This window comes from Oryctolagus cuniculus, chromosome 4, assembly GCF_964237555.1.
Source record: "Oryctolagus cuniculus chromosome 4, mOryCun1.1, whole genome shotgun sequence".
In the NCBI taxonomy this organism is placed as follows: Eukaryota; Metazoa; Chordata; class Mammalia; order Lagomorpha; family Leporidae; genus Oryctolagus; species Oryctolagus cuniculus.
The window spans coordinates 64,002,086-64,025,923 of NC_091435.1; the positions used below are offsets into that span (position 1 = coordinate 64,002,086).

The 23,838-nt window shown below is 37.9% G+C and overlaps 1 protein-coding gene across 11 annotated transcripts in view; it reads left to right on the top strand.

Annotated features, from left to right (window-relative positions):
• The window catches only part of LOC103350560 (leukocyte surface antigen CD47), a 178,415-nt gene that overhangs the window by 61,605 nt on the left and 92,972 nt on the right, over positions 1–23,838 (top strand). For 3 of the 11 annotated variants that reach the window (XM_008266989.4, XM_051819080.2, XM_051819079.2), the window contains exons 8-9: positions 678–723; positions 5,655–5,686. In XM_008266989.4, the coding sequence (XP_008265211.2) occupies positions 678–723; positions 5,655–5,664 (56 nt within the window). In that variant the 3' untranslated portion in view covers positions 5,665–5,686. The other 8 variants (XR_011387854.1, XR_007908906.2, XM_070072061.1 and 5 more) reach the window with 6 other exon arrangements.

The following is a 23,838-nucleotide window of genomic DNA, read 5'->3' on the forward strand; positions in this document are numbered from 1 at the left end:
TTTATCCACATGTGTTTCTTAAACACAACTGAGATGTCTAAAGCAGAATAGAGTTTGTTGGTAGTTACAGGGAGTTTCGAATGTTAATGCAGATTCTTGTTGAGTCTTCTGGTCTCCATATGTCTGGTGCTTGAAGATGAGGTGGCTGGTTTTGCTGTTTCCACATGAATGCCCGAGAACAGCTTGTGACCTGCAGTATCCACATAGTTCTTAGGGAGCGGTATCAAGCATCTGATTTTTTTTTTTTATTAACTCTGTGTCCTTATTTTTCTGTAACTTTCTGGATTGCCCTCCCTACCTCCCCGCCTTTTTTTTCCTCATGCTTACAACTGCCTTTTATGGCAAAGAATTATGTTCATGAGATTTGCTTTCAGGTCTGGCCATGTTTCCTGAAGTGGGCCTAGGAATTGTGATAGCTGTGATCCCCTGACCTCTTACTTTCCTTCCTTCTCCATGATTTATGTCCCCAAGGAGCCAGTGAAATCATGCGATTGCAAATATTACTGTTAGGCCTTAAAATTAAAGTGAAAGTGAAATCTCTGCCGGTACTCCACGTTATTTTTTCTTTTTCACAATGTAACATTATTATATTGTATGTAAATTAAGAATTTTGTCCAATTATATTGACATTTTAAAAATATCCAAAATAACTTTTCAAATTAATATGTCTTTGCCAGATTTCATAGATAATCTTCGGCCAGATGAAAAGCAAGAAGACAAGAGGTACAGGGGAGTTGCTCTTTAGATAATGTGATAGATGAGAAAAATTAGTGTGTTTTGCTTATATAGACTGTTGATGTAAATCTGTATATGTATAATAGTAAGGCTGCAACTTTTTGAGTCAGGAAGTAAAAATTGTTAAGTATTTCCCAAATGTAATTTTACTCATTGAAGATGCCAGTTTCATTAGAAAAGTGTAATAAGTGTGTCTGAGTTTAAATGCAAAACAATCCTCAGCTAGTTATTTTTGTGTCAGGCTGTCTTTATAAGAGTCAGTTAATGTCCATATGAGAATTTTAAATTTTATAATTCTCATGTTTCCAAGTTTAAATTTGTAAACTTAATTTTCACTTTAAAGATGAGGATTTTGATTTTAATTTTTCATGGATGCCTTTTAACTGTATTGGATTTTCTTTCCTTTATACTGGAGGCATTTTAATTTTGTAAAATGAGATAAGAGTCTAGCAACAATAACTTAATGTGAGAGCATATCAGTGATTAAGCTTCCTAAAGTTGAGCTTGTTTATATCCATTGTTTACAATACTCATTCAGTTTTTTTTTTTTTTTTTTTTTTTTTTTTTTTTGGACAGAGTGGACAGTGAGAGAGAGAGACAGAGAGAAAGGTCTTCCTTTGCCATTGGTTCACCCTCCAATGGCTGGCGTGGCTGGCGCGCTGCAGCCAGCGCACCACACCGATCTGAAGGCAGGAGCCAGGTGCTTATCCTGGTCTCCCATGGGGTGCAGGGCCCAAGCACTTGTGCCATCCTCTACTGCACACCCGGGCCACAGCAGAGAGCTGGCTTGGAAGAGGGGCACCGGGACAGAATCCGGCGCCTCGACCGGGACTAGAACCCGGGGTGCCCGGGCCGCAAGGCGGAGGATTACCTTATTGAGCTGCGGCGCCGGCCCTCATTCAGTTTTTAAAGCAAAGCCATTACCAGTTAATCTCATATGTGGGATATGGTAGTGGTTTTAAAATTTATTTTTATTAATTTAAAATATTTTAAAATAAATAAAACCTTGTATATATTTATGACATTCTCTGTGCTGTAAATCAACCTAGTAACAATAGAAACCACATTTACCACAATCTCTCAGATTTTTTAGAATGATACAGTAGTATAATATATATGCAGAATTTGTACATGCAAGTTGAGTAGCCTTTATCTGAAATGTTTGGGACTGGTAGTGTTTTGAATTTCAGAATTTTTTTTCAGATTTTAGAGTATTTTCTTATACTTAAGGAAGCATGGGATCCAAATTTAAACATAAAATTAGTTTTAATGTAGACTTATATATATAGCCAGAGGGTGATTCTATACAATATCATTAGTAACGTTGTATAGGAAGCAGTCTGTGTGCCCTGACCCATCAGAAAGCAAAGAAACCCATCAGAAAGTACTGTTTCAACTACGCCTGAGGATGATCTGGGTTGTATGGCATCACCATCATTCCTGATTGAGTGTATGTGCTACCAATACACAGTTGTTTTCTTGTATCCATATCTGAGTATGTAACAGTACAGAATATGGTGTGCCAGGAATACAGTGAAAATGTGTTCAGAGCTGCTAACAGCACACTGGCATCATCAGAGTGCTTGTATCAGCTGTTCAACAGCAGCAACAACATGTAGCATCAGGCTTTCGGTCTCCACCTGCAATGCTGTGTTTTGATAAAGGGTCACAATACACTGTTACTTCCAGTAAGAAGAAACATCAGAAATAGTTTCCTGACCAGGAAGTAGATCTTCTAGGGAAGGAGATGTATTCTGCTGGATGGCTTTTTAAAATGTTTCTTCTAGAATCATCTGACTCATTAGCAACATTTTTTTTGTCTTAGAAGTCTTTTATTAATTGACATCTGATTCCTTGTTCTGTTGTAATCATGCTACTCTTGTCCTTCAGTGAGCCCATCATACATTTTTGCCAGGTTGTCTTGAGACACATTTTTTTTTGCATGTTGACACATCATCTTTGTTGTCACTGTTAGGTTTGAGTTGATTTAGAAACATTTCATCTATTTCACCATCAAAGAATGAACAACTGCAGTCTCATAACTGATGGTAAGACATTATTCTGTATGCACTGTATCTTCTGTATATCTTCTACATTCACTGTTGGATTCTGGGTTGTTGGGTTTTTTTGTTTTTTGGGTTTTTTTTTTTGCCTGTGTTTAGAAATCAGATACAGTTTTTTCCTCACTTGACGTGTAGAACACTTCAAAGTCACTGTTCTGTTCATCATTATCACTGATCCTAGCTGCAGTCCAGAGAGTGTACCAGGCATGTGAAACTATGCCTTTGGTCACCATGTTCCAAGCATTGGCTGTAGCATATATTGACTCCTTCATGCTAAATTCCTCTTTGAAAACTTTAAACCTATGTCCCCTGTTCATTGCTGCTATAAAACTGTTCAAGAAAGTATTTATTACTTTTTATTGATCTAAGGATACTCTGGCCTCTTGGATGAATTAATAAAGTCATATTTGGGGGAGAGTACATGGCAAAAACAATATTGTTGATGAGAATTTCAGCTAGAGTATGAACCAAATTGTTGTCAAGGAATAAGAAGCTTGTAAGCAGCATTTAGTTCAGCTTTCCTGCAGTGAGCTTGAGCTGTGATACAAAGTATTTCTGAAACTAGCCAGAAACATGTCCCTGATGAACCATGCCTTTTTGATAGTGTAATAATGGACTGGTAGGACATTAATTCCTTTAAAACAGCAAGGACACAAGCTTTTGCCTATCACATCAAGTTTACACTTATGCTTGCCTGCTACATTAGCAAATGTCAGAACAGTTGTTTTGTCTTTGACATCCTTAATTTCCATAGGGGCTATCTCATCAGCTAGAGAAAGTCTTTCTGGGGTATTAATGCCAAATCAGCGTTATAGACTTGTTCTGGCCTCAGATTTTCATCAGTATTAACCTTAGCAAACTCATCAATAGATTTAACTTCCATTTTGTGATATCATAGAAGATCTCTGAAAATGTAAATGCCATTTCATGTTTTAAATTTCTGCAGCCAGCCTCTGGAACATTCACAGTTCCTTTCATTTCAGTTCATTGTGATAGATGTTTGCTTGTTAATATACAGTTTAGTAGCATGCATTCCCTACCATGCCAAAAGGCCCACCCTTTCATTGTACAATTGAGATCTTCATTTATTAGCGGTGTGTAGTGGTTTTCTATTTTGCATTAACTTCATTAGTTTCAGCATAAAATGCTAGTAGTTTATCATCTACTTCTTTAAGTCGTGTAGTATTCATTCCAATACCGTACTTGGCTGTAAGATCTTTCACACTTAAACTGCTGTCCAGTTTCTCCAAAAGCTTGATTTTCTGTGCTACATGTAGACATACATGCTGTTCTTATTTTCTCAAGTTGACATGTAAGATAACTTCAGGCCTTTTAATGTTTTCAACATATTTTCATCATAGAGCAGAGAATAAACAGAAAAACAGTGGGTAATACATGTAGTTTTTGACCCCTTGTGGGTCATTATGGGATGTCTGGCCTGCACAAGTGCCATGGTGTTAGCCTTTATGGATATGCTTGCCTGAGGGAACTGGGCATACAGCTGAAGAGGGTATGGAGGGTCATTTTTCCCGTAAGAATGCTAACTAAACAGTGTGTTTTGACTGAGACCCACCATACAAGATGAGTAGTGGAATTTTCCACCTGTGGCATCATATTAGTGCTCAAAACATTTTAATATTTTGTATTTAGGATTTTCAAATTAGGGATTGTATATATATGTATATATAGATATATAAATGTATGTATGTGTGTTATACTGGGATTGTATATGTATGTATGTTAACAGTATAATCTTCCCCACTGTTGAAGAGAGGTAAATCTGCTATCACTAGAAAATGTGTTTTCTGTAAGATTCAAAAATCTATAAATATATTTATGATCTGTGGTCAGGTGTTTCAGGGAGAGAAGAGTAAATCAAGAAGCATTACAAGTATGCTCATATGGTATGCATAAAGCTTGTGGTTAAAAAATGTGTGGCCTTCAATGCCTAGGCTCATAATAGAAGTAAATCACTCACAGTCATTCTTTTGTATTAGAGAGTATTAACCAAAGTGAAAGTAATTGCTTCACTTTAGTTTTACAATATTAGAAATAGTCCATCTGACCCATGTCCCTTTGACTCACTGTTCCTCATGGATCATGTTTTCAGAATGGACCAGCCAAATGTGACATTCCTTGACCCTAAGGATTATAATTTAAGAAATTATTTTTATACATTGTAAGTGAAGTAAGAGAGTTACTTGGCAGTTCTTAATATTAATTCTCATGAATATATTTGTGAGCTCAAAAGTATTACATGAAAATCTTATCTGTTACCCTAGATAGTATGAATTAGAGATTTAGGTAGGTGTTCAGTTGTCTTTACTTCTTAGAACATAGATACAGGGCATGGTTTAGGCTCTATTGGATGATCCCTAATAAAATTCTGTAATTCTTCTTGGCTTACTTGGGAAGCTACTAAAAGTAATACACCCATATGTTCAACCCATTTTATTCTTCTAAATTCTAAAAAGAGGTTGCCTTCTTGATGCAAGGATCAAATCTCTCATCACCACCACCACCAAACCCATCACCAAGTGCCTCCACAGTAAGGGAAGTTAATTGAAAGCCTCCCATGGTACCAACTGAGATAGGAATCTCATAAGAACAGAACACTGTATAGTTTAGCAATTGAAAGGATCTCATTAATCTCTAAGAGACAGAAGCACAAGTTGTAGGCTCAGCAACATTTGCTACTTGATGCCCTTTCATTGCTTGTGGTAACTCAGTTCCTCTGTCTATGTTTGCTGTCAGCCAGCTAGCTCACTCCTTTATGTCTCTATTTTTTTTTAAATTAAAGATTGCATTAATTTGTGTCATCATTAAATTTATATTCTTAATTTTTATCTATATCAGCTCCGAATAAGAAAACTAAGCAGCCTCATAGGGTAAGTTAAACTTTATTAAATAAATTGAAAAATTGCTTAATGAGTAATGATTATTGTACTGTTGACATCTTTTGCTGTTTAATGTTGACATCTAGTTATATTTTATGATTTTATGATCTATGTTTATTCATTTTTATGTCAATGGGATAGAATAAATGATTCCAAGATTGCACTGACTTCTCACACCCATAACTGGAAGGTTTATAGATAGGAATATTGATATTCACTCTGTGGTTGGAAATGGATACCAAGATGTTGCCTTCATTGGATCCATTTGATGTGCATATAGAAAATGACAATTTCAAGATTAAAATGAGGAAGAAAATTTATATTAAAATGACCCATTAAATAACAGTCTAAAATAAAGGTAAGTGCCCCTGAAAAATATCTGTCCTGAGTTATGATTCATTTCCCCATCCCCCCATTCTATACACATTTTTCTTTCTAAATGTGACACTGAATACTTCACTGCACTTTGGATACCTTAATAACCTGATACAATTCCAAGAAAGGAAGAAATTTAAGTGGGAATAATTATGGAAGAAAAAAATATTGACTTGTCACAGTAACAAACTCAAGAGCTGTTTGATGGAAATCAGATCTGGAAAGGACTGTATCGCGCTCTGCTTCCTGAGAAGGAATGACAGATCTACATGGAATGCTAAGGGGCATCTCCGGTCCGTGGCAGGAAGTGGGGGTAGCCTGGGCTCTCAGGTCTGGCAAACTTCAACCAACAGGCCTCAAGGGCAGATTGGGGCAAGTGACTGGTTTTATCACAGGTTTTGTTCTAGAAAGACAGGAACTGTAGCCAGAACCTTAAAAGTGCTTTTTAGGAATAATCCAAGCACTGGACGTTTATATCCTAATATATTTTCTTTTCCAGTTACTGGGATGGATTTTTATGACCTGAAAATTATTCTGTTTTGCTCCCATCTCTTTTTTAACTGTACTATTTATTCTGCTGTGGCTATTTATGTTTTTGCTTAACATACTTTGGGGAAGTTAGGAGAGGGTGAGAAATTCCTCAAAAAAAGAATATTAAGAGAATAATATAGTTATTATTAAACTATTAAATAGACTTGGCAAGCATTGCTTTAGCCTTTACTGCTTTATTTCATTGCTTACTATATTGTATAAATGTTAGTTTGTATGAATTTTAGTATAAAAAGAATTTAAATAAATAAGATTTTTCTTTTCAAAAAACTGTAGACAAACCCCTTAATGTATATGGTCCTGTAAGCTTGTATATTCTCTTGATCCATTACCATATAATTTAACTGACCCTGAAGCACTTAGGATGTCCTATGTATGTCTTAGAAAGAATATTTTTTCTCACTTGCCTTGAGACCTTTCTTTCCCTGATAAGCCATCAAGAATTAGGAGTATTGCTTTTGTACTATTCTCACAACTGGGAAAAACACATTGCCTGTGTTTTTCAAGTAGTTGTTTACACTACACAAATGATATGAATATTTAGGGAAAGGGACCATTGCCTTTTTACATTGGCCAAGATGCAGCATAACGTCCCCTATTACAAAAGAATCTCGTTTACTTCAGATTTCTGATTTCAGGAAGATAATGGCTTTCCCCATGGAGTGAAACCAAACATCTCACTTTGTTTCTACATAAATCTAGATCCGTATTCTTAACTGAGTGTGTTACCTTTGTGAATACTATGGGTGTGATTCACAGAACAGCTTTGTAATAATACGACAGCCTTAAAATTAACTTGGCTGTATAGTTGAGGAATAGTTGGCATGATATTACTGTATATTTGTTTATTTACACATAATTTGTATTTATGGAACCTTACTAATTGCCTGCTTGACTTGTTACTAACCCTTAGCATTTAAAGAATTGAAAGGAATGATGAATGATGATTAAATATAAAATGAGCCTGTAGTTACAGATTTGTTAGAATAGGCGCATCAAAAAGAAATGAACAAGTTTCTTGAAAGTGTGGCTTACTTAAGTAAAATACACACGATTGAAGCCCAATCAAGAGCTTAATCTGTGTCTTCCAGGTGGGTACAGTGGCCCAAGCACTTGGGCCATCCTCTACTCTTTCTCAGGCTATAGCAGAGAACTGCTTTGGAAGAGGAGCAGCCAGGTCTTGAACCCATGCCCATATGGGATGCCAGTGCCACAGGTGGAGGCCCATTCTACTACACCACAGTGATAGACCCAAATCTTTGTCATTTTGATGAAAGTTTCTTTTGGGCTTGTGTTGATGAATTTGTTGTATTTAACCCATGGGAACTTAATGTATCTGCTTTTGCAAGCAGGAACTTGGGTTTTACCTTTTGGGAGAATTTTAAATGAGAGACATGTTTACTCACTTAAGCTTTTGCTACCTTTTTGGGGGAGGGCTATCTTCCACTGCTACTTCAGGCCACAGCAGCGAGCTGGATTGTAAGAGGAGCAGCTGGGATTAGAACCAGTGCCCATATGGGATGCCGGTGCTTCAGGCCAGGGCTTTAACCTGCTGTGCCACAGCGCTGGCCCCAGATATGTACATATTTAAAACAATTCCAAATTTTAAAAATGCATCACTTCTGGCTGGCGCCATAGCTCACTTGGTTAATCATCTGCCTGTCGCGCTGGCACCCCAGGTTATAGACCTGGTTGGGGTACTGGATTCTGTCCCAGTTGCTCCTCTTCCAGTCCAGCTCTCTGCTGTGGCCCAGGAAGGCAGTGGAGGATGGCCCAAGTGCTTGGGCCCTGCACCTGCATGGGAGACCAGGAGGAAGCGCCTTGCTCCTGACTTCGGATTGGCGCAGCGTGCTGGCCGTAGTGTGCCAGCCATAGTGTGCCAGCTGTAGCGGCCATTTCGGGGGTGAACCAATGGAAAGAAGACCTTTCTCTCTGTCTCTCTCTCTCTCACTGTCTAACTCTGCCTGTCAAAAAAAATGCATCGTTTCTTATAGCATATAAAATAGACTTAAGTAGGATTACATATCCATTTTTCAATTTCCCAGTTCGAGTCAAATGGTAGACTGAGTTGCAATCTAGTAAGACATGTAAAGAATACATTGATATTCCTAGACACCGCTACACTACTTCTCAACTGTGGGAAATCTGCCCTAAGATGACCTAGTAGCCAAAGTTCTCCAGAGAAACAGACGCAGAAGTATGTATGTGTGTAGACTGATTGATTGATCTATGCATGCTATGTATACATGTATATGTATATACATATATATATATTAAGTATATACATATAATTTTGTCTCTATATAGAAAGAGATGTGGAGAGATTGATATATAGATAAAGATACAGATACAGATGTGATACATGGTTATGATGGCCGAGACACCCCAGAAGTTGCATTTGGCAAAATAGGAACATAGGCATGACAATGTGTAGTTCTAGTCTGAGTCTGAAGGTATGAGAACCAGAAGAACTGCTAACTAATAGTTGGAAAGCTGGCAGAATAGAAACCCAAGAGGGGCCAATTTTCAGATGGAGTCAGAAGATCAGTGTCCCAGCTCTGAGCAGCTAGTCAGGTGGATTCTTATTCTCAGGGTGAGCCTTTTTGTGAGGGATAGTAGTCTGTTTTACCCAGTCTGCAAACTCAGTGTTTATCTCATCCCTCACAGACACACCCAGAATAATGGTTGATCAACTATCTAGGTATATTTTAACCCAGTCGAAGTCCAGACCAAAAAAAAAAAACACAAAAAAACAAAATTAACCGTCATGAATGATAGCTTTGACAATCTTTCTATAGGGAAAGTACTCTATTTTTCTCTTTCCTTTTTCTTTTAACTGTCATGGGAAAAGTTCACCTATTATCTATATAATGTCTTCCCTTTAGATGCTTCCTTAAAATTGATAATTCTAAAGTGAAAGTGAACCTCAAATATCAAACCCATGTTATTTTTCAGTTTTTATCCTTTTCATTTTCTGATAATGCTCCCTTAGGATTATCACTTAACCTTTCTAAGTATTTGTTTCAAGTCTCCAAATGGGTATACCTAATATGTCTTGTTAAGAATAAATTGTGTGTGTGGGGGGGGGGGGGTGGTTTGCTGACGCTGTGACGCAGTGGGTTGACACCCTGGCCTGAAGTGCCAGCATTCCATATGGGCACCGGTTCTAGTCCCAGCTGCTCCACTTCCGATCCAGCTCTCTGCTATGACCTGGGATAACTGTAGAAGATGGCCCAAGTCCTTGGGTCCCTACACCTGTGTGGGAGACCCTAAAGAAGCTCCTGGCTCCTGGCTTTGGATTGGCACAGCTCCAGCCGTTGCGGTCATCTGGGGAGTGAACCAGCGGATGGAAGACCTCTCTCTCTGTCTCTACCTCTCTCTGTAACTTTGTCTTTCATGTAAATTTTTTTTAAAAAATCTTTTTTTTTAAAAAAAAAGAATAAATTGTGAGGCTGGCTGTGGTATAGAGGGCTAAGCCTCCGCCTGCAGCATGGGCATCCCATATGGGCGCTGGTTCATGTCCTAGCTGCTCCTCTTCCAATCCAGCTCTCTGCTATGGCCTGGGAAAGCAGTAGAAGATGGCCCAAGTGATTGGGCCCCTGCACCCGTGTGGGAGACCTAGAAGAAGCTCCTGGAGGGGCTAGCGAGGTGGCATAGCGGGTAAAGCTGCCACCTGCAGTGCTGACATCCCATTATGTGCACTGGTTCAAGTCCCAGCTGCTTCACTTCCGATCCAGCTTTCTGCTAAAGCCTAACAAAACAGTAGAAGATGGCCCAAATCCTTGGACCCCTGCACTGGCTTGGGAGACCCAGAAGAAGCTCCTGGCTCCTGTACAGAACCTATGTATATGTGATTCTGGACGAAATGGAAAAAAAAAAATGGAAAGTTCTTGAATTTATTTAACATAGCGCAGATACCAACTCTGCTGAAGATTTTTCAGGGAACCTCTAGTGCTCCTTCGCATGCTTGGAGCAGTGCTCTCCTTTTCCATTAACTTTGCTCCTTGAACTCTAGCTATCTTAGCCACTGCAGAGTACCAGTATCATTTCCTTAACTTAGTATGTCATTGGGGATGGTCTGAAAACTTTGTGTGCTCTATCCTGCAAACAAATCTTTCAGGCAATAAACTAGAGGCAGTCAGGGGATTCATGTTTGTTTGCTTTCTCTCAGGGAGCATTGTTGTTTTTTCTGTTTATGAAAAATTGCCTGAACCTATTGTATCATATACCTTGTGCATTTTTTTAAAGTTATTTTTAAGTGGGAGATTAAATCTACTCCCTATTTTCTATGTGGTTGGAAGAAAAAGTCTCAGTTAAGAGACTTATAATTAAATTTATTTGAAAAATATGTTTGATACTTAAAGAATGTTTTAAAATCTGAAATCCTTAGCCAAACAGCAAAAGCCTTCTACCGTATCCACAGTCAAAATTTTGAAATTGTTTCTCTGTTCCAGGCAGAATAACTATGACTTCCATGATTCTATCTCCTTATTCATAGGTTTGTTGTGCTATCCACACAATGCTGCCTCCTTATAACTGCTCTTATCTGATCCTCCTTTTGATCATTCCTCCTTCATAACATTTTAATTCTATGTATTTCATCACGCTACAATAGCTAATGTTCAATCCATCAGCTTTAGAGACCTGCTCATGTTTCTGATATAGCAAGCAGACCTGTCCCTTTTTGGGTTCTATTTAGTTGATTCCATGATGGAATGAACAGCCTTTACTTTTTCTACCTCCTCCTGGTCATGCCACTGTCAGAAATGACTATTACACAGTTTCTGAATGCTTCATGAACAATCTTTTTATTCTAATCAAAGGGAATTTTTTAAATTTTTTAATGTATAAAAACTTCATGCATTTCATATATACAAATTTAAGAACATAATGATTTTTACCACCCCACCCTCTGTCCCATCTGCACTCCCACACTTCCTCCTCTCTCTCCTATTCCCACTCTTAATTTTACAAACTTTACAGTAAGTTAAGAATTCAACAAGTAGTATGAGGAAAAAAGAACTGTTCCTCAACAGTGGAAACAAGGGCTGTAAATAATCATCAAATCTCAAAATGTTAATTTTGTTCCTATATATTACATTTTAGGTATTCTGTTACCATAGATCAGGGAAAACATAAAATATTTGTCTATGGGACTGGCTAATTTTACTAAGTATAATAGTTTCCAGTTGCATCTGTTTTGTTGCAAAAGACAGGCTTTCGGGTTTTTGTTTGTTTGTTAGTTTGTTTTTACCACTGAGTAGTATTCCATAGTGTATATGTGCCATAATTTTTTTATCCAGTCATCAGTTGATGGACATCTGGGTTGATTCCATATCTTAGCTATTGTGAATTGAGCTGCAATGAACATGGGGGAACAGATAACTCTTTCAAATTCTGATTTCTTATCCTTTGGGTAAATTCCCAGGAGTGGGATGGCTGGGTCATATGGTAGGTCTGCATTCAGCTTTCTGAGGTATTTCCATACTCTCTCCGTGGTGGCTGCACCAGATTACATTCCCATCAATGGGTGACTAGGGTTAACTTTCCCCCACATCATCACCAGCATTTGTTGTTTCTTGATGAGAGTCATTCTAACTAGGATGAGGTGAAACCTCGTTGTGGTTTTGATTTGCATTTCTCTGAAGGCTAGTGATCTTGAGCATTTTTTTGAGTCTTTTGTCCAATTGAATTCCCTCTTTTTAAAAATGCCAATTGAAGTCCTTTGCCCACTTCTTAAGTAGATTATTTGTTTAGCTATTGTTGACATTTTTGAACTCTTTAAAGATTCTGAATATTCTTTATCAGTTGCATAAATTGCAAATATTTTCTCCCATTCTCTTTGCTGTCTCTTCATTTTACTGAGTGTTTCTTTTGCAGTGCAGAAGCTTCTCAGCTTGATGTAATAATCTGATTTGTCAGTTTTGGCTTTAATTGCCTCTGCTTCTGGGGTCTTTTCCAAAAGTCTTTGCCTTTGCCAATGACTTGAAGGTTTTCCACAATGATATCAGGTCATAGATTTAGGTATTTGATCCATTTTCATTGGATTTTTGTGTAAGGTATAAACTAGGGGTCTTGTTTCATACATCTACAATTGGAGATCCAGTTTTCCCAGAAACATTTGTTAGAGACTATACTTGCTCCAGGGATTGATTTTAGCTCCTTTGTCATAGATAAATTGCTTGTAGATGCATGGATTGATTTCTGGAGTTTTGTTTTGTTCCATTTGTCTACACATCTGTTTTTGTTGCCAGTACCAGGCTGTTTTCATTATAACTGCTTTGTATTATGTCTTAAAATCTGCTATTATGATGCCTCCAGGTTTGTTTGTTGTTGTATAAGATTGTTTTAGCTCTTTGGGGTCTCTTTTGTTTCTATAGGAATTTTAACATTGTTTTTTTCTAGATCTGAGAAGAATGCCTTTGGTATTTTGATTGGGACCCCACTGAATCTAAATTGCTTTTGGTAGTATGGACATGTTGATGATATTGATTCTTCCTGCTCATTAACATCTAAGATTTTTCCATTTTTTATTTCTTCTATTAATGTTTTATAATTTTCATCAAAGAGGTCTTTGACCTCCTTAGTCAAATTTATTCCAAGGTATTTAACTGTTTTTGTAGTTATTGTGAATGAGATTGATCTCAGAAGTTCTTTCTTGAAAAAAAAAAAGCATAAATGAACTCAGTGGCCTCATTCAAATGCAATGCACTATTTTATCTTCCCTGTTAATTAGGCAATCTACCTTATGATGTGATAGAATGTCCTCTAAAGACTTAGCTCTGCAATCTCACAGAGCATCTTCTACTTGACGGCATAGCTGCTTTTCAGTACACTGATTAGATTCCGGACCAGTGTTCAAAATAAGGCACTGTTGCCCTGTAGTTAGAATATTATATTAGAAATCAGGGAATAAGGGGGGACTGATGTCACTAAGAATTACATGCTCAAGCTGACTTGCCCCAAACGGTAGAGTTAGAAATATGCCAGGGGATTCCAAATCAATCCCATCAAGGTGGCATGTACCAGTGACATCTCACCAGTCAAAGTGATCAATTTCAGTTCACAATTGATCATACTGATAGGTCTAAGAGTCAAAGGGATCACACAAACAAAACTAGTGTCTGCTAATACTAACTGATAGAATAAAAAAGGGAGAGAACGATCCAACATGGGAAGTGGGATACACAGCAGACTCATAGAATGGCAGATGTCCTGAATAGCACTCTGGCCTCAGAATCAGCCCTTAAGGCATTTGGATCTGGCTGAAGAGCCCATGAGAGTATTTTAGGCATGGAAAGCCAAGACACTCTGGAAAAAAAAAAAAAAAAAGGACCTAAATGAAAGATCTCTGCCAGTGAGATACCAGTAGAAAGAATGGGCCATCAAAGAAGGAGGTACCTTTCTCTGAAGGGAGGAGAGAACTTCCACTTTGACTATGACCCTGTCAGAATAAGATCGAAGTCGGTGAACTCAAAAGGCTTCAATAACCTTGGCAACTCATGACAAGAGCCTAGGGAGATTACTGATGCCATAAACAAGAGTGTCAATTTGTTAAGTCAACAACAGGAGTCACTGTGGACTTACTCCTCCTGTAGGATCTCTGTCCTTAATATGTTGTCCAATGTGAATTAATGCTATAAGTAGTACTCAAACAGTATTTTATACTTTATGTTCTGTGTGGGTGCAAACTGTTGAAATCTTTACTTAATATATACTAAATTGATCTTCTGCATATAAAGAGAATTGAAAATGAATCTTGATGTGAATGGAATGGGAGAGGGAGTGGGAGATGGGAGGGATGCAGGTGGGAGGGAAGTTATGGGGGGAAAAACCATTGTAATCCATACACTGTACTTTGGAAATTTATATTTGCTAAATAAAAGTTAAAAAATAAAATAAAAAGAATTACAGCTAATTAACCTACTCTAACCATCCTCACTCACTGGTGTCACCCATTTCCCTTGAGTACCTAAGGAAGAAATTTGTTCATCATGGAATACAGTGTAGCTGTACAAATTGGAAACTAACACCAGTTATTTAGGCAGTTAACCCCAGGGGACAAATGGGAGAAAGAAGGACTGTGTGGACTGGATTGACTGCTTAGTTAGGGGAGATGCAGTCACTGCCACATTAACTGGATATACTGGGAGATGTTAGGAGCTTAGTGAATCCCTTTCCTTTTCTGGCGTGCACAGTGAGAAAGCTTAGTCGCAGATTATTGTCCTTCTAGGAACTGAAACAATTCAGAAATCAAGGCTCAGATTACACCAGTAGGGACATAGCTTACCATTATTCATGGAATATTTATGTGGTGGCAGGTCATGGCATCTATGGCTATGCACATAACATATACACATATATGTAGTATGTGTGTGAGCACCTGGAGTTGTGATTGGCTAGCCAAACATGAATGTATAGAACTATAGCAGTGAGTTGACTGTGCAGTTATATCCTTGTTTCTTTTTATCTATACCCTATCACTGGATGTCCCATCCATTGTTGGCTGTCTCAATAATAAAGGTAAACAATTAAAGCTTGACCTCTCTTGGAAATTTAGAAATTAGAACATATAGTTATCTTGGTGGACCTTGACTGGAACTAGATGGAACCCAAAAAGTCTGCAGGATTCCTGATGTTGACTTTTTCTGAAATTGTGTGGATCTCTGATCTTTTTGACACTTGGTTGTTTTTATTTAGTTCTGGAATTCCCCAGTGTCCTTCTAATAAAAAAAAACTTCTTAATTAAATCCTAAAACTGTTAGTACCTTGTCACAAAACACACCTTAAATGCTTAAAAAGAAGTCTTACAGTTTTTAAAGAACTTGATGTCACCAGATTACTTTCCTAGAGAGTTGAAAATCAGTATCTTTCCTAGAACTGAATAGTAAATGTATATATGTACATATAATTTATATGTGAATAGATAGGTTGAGTATCCTAATCCAAAAATCCAGTATGCTGCAAAATTTAAATGTGCTCCAAAATCCAAAAGTTTTTGAGCATCAATATGAAACCCCTTTTTTGTAAAAAATTATTAAAAATATAGCATAAATTACCTTTACTCTATTTGTAAAAGTATATATGAAACATAAATTATTTAGCCTTGGGTTCCATCCCAATGATATCTCATTATATACATACAAATATGAACACTGTGAAAAAAAATCAAGACTGAAACGCTTCTGGTACCAATCATTGTGGACAAGGGATGCTATATCTTTGCCATTTTTCTTCTTTAGAAATGGGGCTTTATTTTAAAATGCCCCATATCTTCGTGCAGTATCGGAGATGAACTTTGGGGAGGATGAGATATCAGGACACTTAAAGTGTAGTTATAGAAAACAAATTGAAATTAGTTTAAACAAAAAGGATTTTGTTAGCATATATGAGAGGAAAAGATACTGGGGTAGATTGAAGAGTTGAATTAAAACGTTTGAGAAGTTGTAAAGACATGCTTAGCAGGGTGGGAGGCACCTTTGTTCACTCTGGTGCATTTGTCTACTTGTGATCAAGCACTTCCCTCAGCCTTTATGTTTATTCCTCACCCTTGATTGAATTCTTTTTTGTTGAGATGTTATTTTCATGGGCCAGGAATTATGCCTCCAGGAGTTCCAAACACATTATTCCATCCTACAATCCTAGCAGAAATATACTTGCTTAATATTCAGTAGTGGCCTGGCCTTTATGGATCCTTTGTGCCTCCTCCACCTTTGGTGGGTTGCTATGGTTATCCATGCCTGGATTACAAGCCTATCTGTGATTGGAATGGTAGGCCAAGATATTGTGTTAAGTAGTGATTAACAGAGCCCCAAAATAAAATGAAAAGGGGAAGGAGAGCTGCCCTGAAGACAATATTGGAGTACAAGCAGGTATATCTACCACAAATAGCATATTCACCTGATTTTTGAGTAGATGGAATACATGTTGAAATCAGTGTTAGAAGGTAGATTATATGTATTAAAGTCAATATATGAATAAGATGGCAATGTTATATAGGTAAGATAGCCAAATAATTCATTATCCAAACATAAACACGTTTGAAATTAAAAGGAGCCATAGGAGAGCAGAGAAACTGACCCCAGAGAACCCATTTGGAATTGTTGGATTAACCACTTTGCTGATAGGATACAGGTCTAACAGCAGTTATGGTTGTGAAACTACTTGTTTTATAATGACCATCAATCACTTGATGAGAGAAAATAACTTCTTGAAACCAGGACCAACACTCCACAAAAAAAAAAAAAACACTGACAAGAGCCATCTGTTACCTAGTAGATGATTCTTAGATGGTGGCTCCTCACTGTCTCCTGTGAGAACACTTTATGTGCAAATTTGGGCAACCAAATTGAAATTAGTTGAAACTAAAAAAGTTTTGCTAGCATATATGAGAGGAATAGTATAAAGTTGGGAACTAAGCCATGTGGACATGCCTATGGGGGCCCTTATATTGCACTAACCATTTTGGTGATATGATACAGGTCTGACCGTGGTTATGGCTATAAAACTACTGGTAGTTTTATGAATATCAACTACTTGCTGGGATAAAATAACTTCTTGTCATTAGGGCCCTTCAAAAATGTTTTCAGGTTTGGCAAGAAAAGTCTGGATCACAGGACTTTTTTAAAAATTATATTACATTATTTATATTATACTTCATTTTGCCTGTGTGATGAAGTTTAAGTTTCTTAGTAGAGGTATATCATTCGATCTTGTTTCTTGTTTTGGGTTTTTTGTTTTGTTTTAAATTTAAGCCATTCAGCCAGTCTAAATCTTGCAGGTGAGAACTTCAATATATTAAATTCAAGGTTATTATTAATGGACACAATCCTATAATTATTACTAACATGACTGGATCCTGTTTTTTTTTTTTTTTCCTACTCATCTGTATGTGTCACAATCTTTGAAAGCAAAATGTCTTGGGCACTACATTTCCATCCACAAACTTCGGTGACTTACTTTTTAAAAGCTTTAAAACACACTCAGGTAGCTTTGTAATTTTGTTTCCCTTAACAATGCTTTTCTTTGGAAAACAAGCCTCGGTGGAGAGTTCCTCTGTCAAGTTGTTTCAGGTTAACCTATTTCCCGCGGATGAGTACATGAGGACCCCTAACTACAGGGGAGAGTTTAACAAGTACAGCCTATGAAATGAAACTCAAGCCATTTTTAACAAGTGTTTTTCTTTTAAACACTAAGGGATAGCTCAGAACACTTCAGTGACAAAGATCTAGAATCCTAAGGAATCAGCTCGATAGCTAAATGCTGCAGACCAGGAAGTTAACGATGGGTTACATGCGCTTGCAGCAAGCGTCACCTCATCTGTTACAGGCCAATGCGAAACTAGAGGAGCATTACTCGCTCTGCTTGTGCCTAACATCACAGTATCACTTAGAAGTAGAAAGAAATCTTTATCTTCCCGTTAAGTAGTTGTCATGCCATACAGATTTTTTTAAATGTTAACAAAATTAAAGAAAAAAATCCTTGAAAATATATTATCAAAGGGAATGAAGGTCAAGTATTGAATGCGTGCCCAAGTCATATGTTGGGCACAGCCAGTACACTTCCTCCATGGGTGAGGTTAGTATTAATGAATATAGTCCTATAATTATTATTGACGTGACTGTCTCCTGTCATTTTGTTAATTTATTTTTCCTGGTTGGTCTAAATGTACTTTGTTCCTGCCTTCCTGTCTTGTTCAGCTTTGAGATGTTGTAGTTTGGAGATAAGGTTTTTTTTTTATTTTTTTTTATTTTCTTAATTTATATAAAGGGAACAGATTTCATGTATTGTTTTAAGAACATAATGATACTTCCCACCCTTCTTTCCTACCTCCTGCAAACTCACCCACCCTCCTCCTTCCTTTCTTATTTTTCTTTTAATTGTGATATCATATTTTCAATTTACTTCATAATCACAAGCTTTATCCTCTACTAAATAAAGAATTCAACAAGTAGTAAGTAGGAAACCACTCTTTCTCAGGAGTATAGACAAGGGCTGTAAACAATCAAATCTCAAGATATTAATTTTACTCATATACATTACATTTTTGTACTGTATAAATTAGTCACCACAAATCAGAGAAAACATGATATTTCTCTTTTTGGGACTAGTTTATTTCACCGAGCATAATGGTCTCTAATTGCATCCATTTTGTTATGAAAATATTTCAATCTCTTTATGGCCAAGTAATATCCCATTGTGTGTATATACCACATTTTTTATTGAGTTATCAGTTGATGGACATCTGGATTAATTCCATATCTTAGCTATTATGAATTGAGCTGCAATAAACTCGGGGGTACAGATAACTCTCTCACATAAGGGTTTCATTTGGTTTGGGTAGATTCCTGTTAAAATCTAAGTGCTGGGCCAGTGCTGAGGTTTAGTGGGTAAAGCTGCCGCCTACAGGGCCGGCATCCCATATGGGCACTGGTTCTAGTCCTGGCTGCTCTACTTCCAATCCACCTCTCTGCTATAGACTGAGAAAGCAGAATATGGCCCAAGTTCTTGGGTCCTTGCACCCCACGTTGAGACCCAAAAGAAGTACCCTGGCTCCTGGCTTCGTATCAGCCCAGCTCCAGCCTTCGTGACCATTTGGGGAGTGAACCAGTGGATGGAAAACCTTTCTCTCTCTCTCTCTCTCTCTCTGCCTCTGCCTCTGTCTCTGTCTCTGTCTCTCTGTAACTCTAACTTTCAAATAAATAAATCTTAAAAAAAAATTAAGTGTGTAATAGGACGAAATCACCAGGATGCTACTCCATGTTTTCCTTTTGTTCTGTGTTCACAAATTGGCCCTGTGCTTTGCCCTGAATTTAAAAACAGTGCAGGGGCCAGTGCTGTGGTGTGGCAGGTAAAGCTGCCACCTGCAGTGCCAGTATCCCCTATGGGTGCCGGTTCTAGTCCCAGCTGCTCCACTTCCGATCCAGCTCTCTGCTATGGCCTGGGGAGGGGGGGGGCAGTGGAAGATGGCCCAAGTCCTTGGGCCCCTGCACCCGCATGGGAGACCTGGAGGAAACTCCCAGCTCCTGGCTTTGGATCAGCGCAGCTCCAGCTGTTGTGGCCAGTTGGGGAGTGAACCAGTGAATGGAAGACCTCTCTCCCTCTTTCTCTCTGTGTAACTCTGACTTTCAAATAAATAAATAAATCTTTATAATATAAAAAAAAAATGCAGAGGAGAATGCAGCATCCTGGATGCTGCTTGTCCTCAAAGGATTTCAGAGCATTGGTGAATGGGCCTGTTGATGCCTGCTCTGTGAAACCTTCATTTTCAAGAAATGGAATTGACTTGTTCAGAGCTGTGGTCAGATGAAAACCAGCAGTTACGAGGTCAGGACTAGTCTTGAGTGTTCCTAATGTGTAGGCTAACACTTCTGACCCAACCACAAGAGAGGTGTCATCATTTTCACAATTCTGCTGGCTGCTGCCAATTTGGTTGGTAACTGTGAACATGGGTATGGGGTAGCTGTTCTCGTTCTTTATGTTTGTAGAAATTGCTTCAACTTGATCTTCTGTCTGATGAATTTTAGCGTCTGCATTTTTTTTTTTTTTTGCCATATTCTGTTACAGGGACTGCCTCTCCTTGCTCTCCTCCTTCATATCTGTATTCTATCCAAAATACACCAGAATAGCACACTCCTAACATTTTAAACCTTTTGTAGGGTAACTTCATTTCATCCAAGGTGGAAGCTTTCTGCTGCTGCTGGGGAAGAAACAAAAGTTTCAAAATAAAACTCAGGCATAAAAATAGGGCCCAATGTTAAGGGCTGCCTCACTGAGCTGAATGCTGAAGTTAAGTCAACAGTGCTAAACCAAGCCTTTATGTGGAAGTTGAGAAATTTTTTTTTTTTACTTATAGACCTTTATCATAGATAATAAATGAATTATTGTAATTTGTTATTTTATTCAAAATATGGATTTAAATAGTCTCAAGGAACCAATTTTTTTGCTCATGCCGATCCTTCATTTGGGTGCTTGTATTCATGAGTATTTGGTTATGGATGTTTTAGGCTTCAGTGGGAGAGACTACAGGTGCAGGCAGAGCCAGGAATAAGCACGCAAGGCTTGGGAGGCCAGGTTGAATAATTCAGACCTTACTCTGATTGTAGTGAGAAGTCCCTGGAGAGATATAATTAGAAGAACGTTATATAACGATTTATATTTAAAAAATAATGACTGCCAAATGTGTGGACAGTAGATTGTAAGAAGGCAAGAATAGGAAAGGAGAAATAAACCAAATGTCTGCTTTTAGATATCCAGATAAGAAATTATAGTGACTTTGGAGCAGCCTGGTAATAGTAGATTTGGAGTGGTCAAATAATGAAGTTTATTAAAACAGTCACAAAACGAATGATTAATGGATTAGAATAGAAATGGGGTATGAAGGAAAGACTGAAGTTTCTGGTCTGAAAAACTGGAAAAAATTGTATTAGTTATTGAGAGGAAGGTGAGAGAATGGACAGGATAATTTTTCTTGTTTGAGATAGGGCTCGGTTTTGAAACAATGAGTTGGAAAAAGGTGTTTATGTTAATTTTGTGTTGTGTGTAGGGCATCTAAATGAGCCAGGAACTCAAACTGAATCTTTCTTGTGAGTGGCAGGAACCCAACTCATTGAGCCATCGTCTTCTGCCTCAAGAGTGTACATTTGCAGGAAGCTAGAACGAAGAGCAGAAACAGGACTCAAACCTAGATAGCATGATAAAAGATGTGGGCATCCAAGTGACATTTTAAGTGTTATATCAAATTCTCATCTCTCCAAGGTATTTCTTAAAGAGTAAAACTTAGCTGTGATCTTATCATCTGAGAAAATCAATTATGTTTTAATTATTTGAAACTGTGTTGTGTGTGTGTATGTTTTGTCATCTGTATTTTCTCATATGAAGACACAGGAGGCCTCGAATAGCTAAAGCAATCTTGTACAACAAAAACAGCTGGAGGCATCACAATACCAGATTTCAGGACATACTACAGGGCAGTTGTAATCAAAACAGCATGGTACTGGTACAGAAACAGATGGATAGACCAATGGAACAGAATAGAAACACCAGAAATCAATCCAAACATCTACAGCCAACTCATATTTGATCAAGGATCCAAAACCAATCCCTGGAGTAAGGACAGTCTATTCAATAAATGGTGCTGGGAAAATTGGATTTCCACGTGCAGAATCATGAAGCAAGACCCCTACCTTTCACCTTACACAAGAATTCACTCAACATGGATTAAAGACTTAAATCTACGACCCAACACCATCAAATTATTAGAGAGCATTGGAGAAACTCTGCAAGATATAGGTACCGGCAGTGACTTCTTGGAAAACACCCCAGAAGCACAGACAGTCAAAGCCATTTTTTCTAATTACAATTTTTTTTTTTTTGATTTTCAAGGGCATATTTAGAGCATGGGTAACAATCACAGACAGGTGCAAGATAACAGGCTGCCCACACAAGCCAAGACCTCGAGTGCTGCTGAACTATGCAGAAATTGGCTACATAAGCTAGAATAGTACCTTCCTAATCTAATCTTTACTAGAAGCCCCAAGTTCAAAGTAGACCCTTTTTAAAATGTACCCCCTCTTTGCAGTTCTTTCTGTAATTTTTTAATTTCTTTATTGTACTTATTTAAAGGTTCACTTAGCTCTATTCTACAGTTTTGACATCCTAACCATTGTAGTATTTGTAGCATATAGTGAATTAAAGCTTTATTAGCATCTATCTTTATTCTAGTGGGAAGTATATACCAGAGAGCCTGTTGCCTTTTAAATCTTTTCTGCAAACAGCTCAACCTTGCATAAGGCATTAACCCTTTCTTCTACACTAACATTCTGCTTGATTAAAATTCTACAAGGCAATGGACATTTTGGAGGTTATGAGACTAAGTGCTCTTCCGTAAAATTAGTAATACAGCAGTCATTAGCAGGACCACCAGGAAGCTCCAACTTGTAGTTCCCATCAAATCTAAAACCACCAAGAGGACCGCAGCTGTCCTTCTCATGCCTTGCTCTTGCTGTGACCTTGTCAGCCAGCTGAAGTAGCCTTGGCCTCGTCAATGTCTATTGTAGAAAGCTTTAAAAATGAGAAGAATTGGGGGCCGGCGCTATGGCACAGTAGGTTAATCCTCCGCCTGTGGCACCGGCATCCCATTTGGGCACCAGTTCTATTCCCGGCTGCTCCTCCTCCGATCTAACTCCCTGCTGTGGCCTGGGATAGCAGTAGAGGATGGCCCAAGAGCTTAGGCACCTGCAACTGCGTGGGAGACCAGGAAGAAGCACCTGGCTCCTGGCTTTGCATTGGCGTAGCTCCAACTGTTGAGGCCATCTAGGAAGTGAACCAACAGAAGGAAGACCTTTCTCTCTGTCTTTCCCTCTCACTGTCTGTAACTCTACCACTCAAATAAATAAATAAAAATCTTTTAAAAAATGAGAATTATAATGCAAATACTCACTGTCGAATGCCTACTAAATATGTATTCATTCCACAGCCATATCTCAGCACCTATTTTACAGCAGGCACTGCTTCAGATAGGAAAGCTGATTTTCAGAGCTGACACCCTTGTGTATAACATGTGATATATCCTGTTACTCTCCCTGGGCAGAAATAATGAGCTTTTTAAAAAGGGATCATAATTTTTAAAAGTTGAATTGTAATCTTATTTTTCTCCTTTAACATATTAAGAACTTCCTTCCATACCATTCAACTTGTAAATCATGGTTAATGGCTACAGAATTATTTGTGGGAATGTACCATAGTTGAACTAGTCATCTATAAGCAAACCTAATAAATTCTTTTCCAATTCCTTTGTGCATTTAAAATCCATAACATAACCTTTATTATTGTTGGTAGCCTTAACTAATACGACTTCCAGAAGATCTGAAGATGCAGACAGTGCTGTCTTTCTTCCTCATTTTCATACGGTCTCTTAGTGGATTTCAAGGTAATTGCATTAAAATGCACACAGATGCTGGTTATTTATGTCATAGGAGAGGAACATTAACAGACAATGCAAAGTGGCTGTTTCCTCTATATCCACAACTGTTTCCTCTGTAGCCAAAGGAAAGTGATCAGTTAATGAGGAACAGGCAATAAAGTAACAATTTGCCTGAAAATTAAAAAAAAAAAAAAACGTTTTCTTCTATCCACTCAGATTAAGGCAGTTTCTGATTAGTTATTGGCTACCAGAAATAAAATTACTAGAAAGGAAAGCTTGATAGAATGCTTCTTTT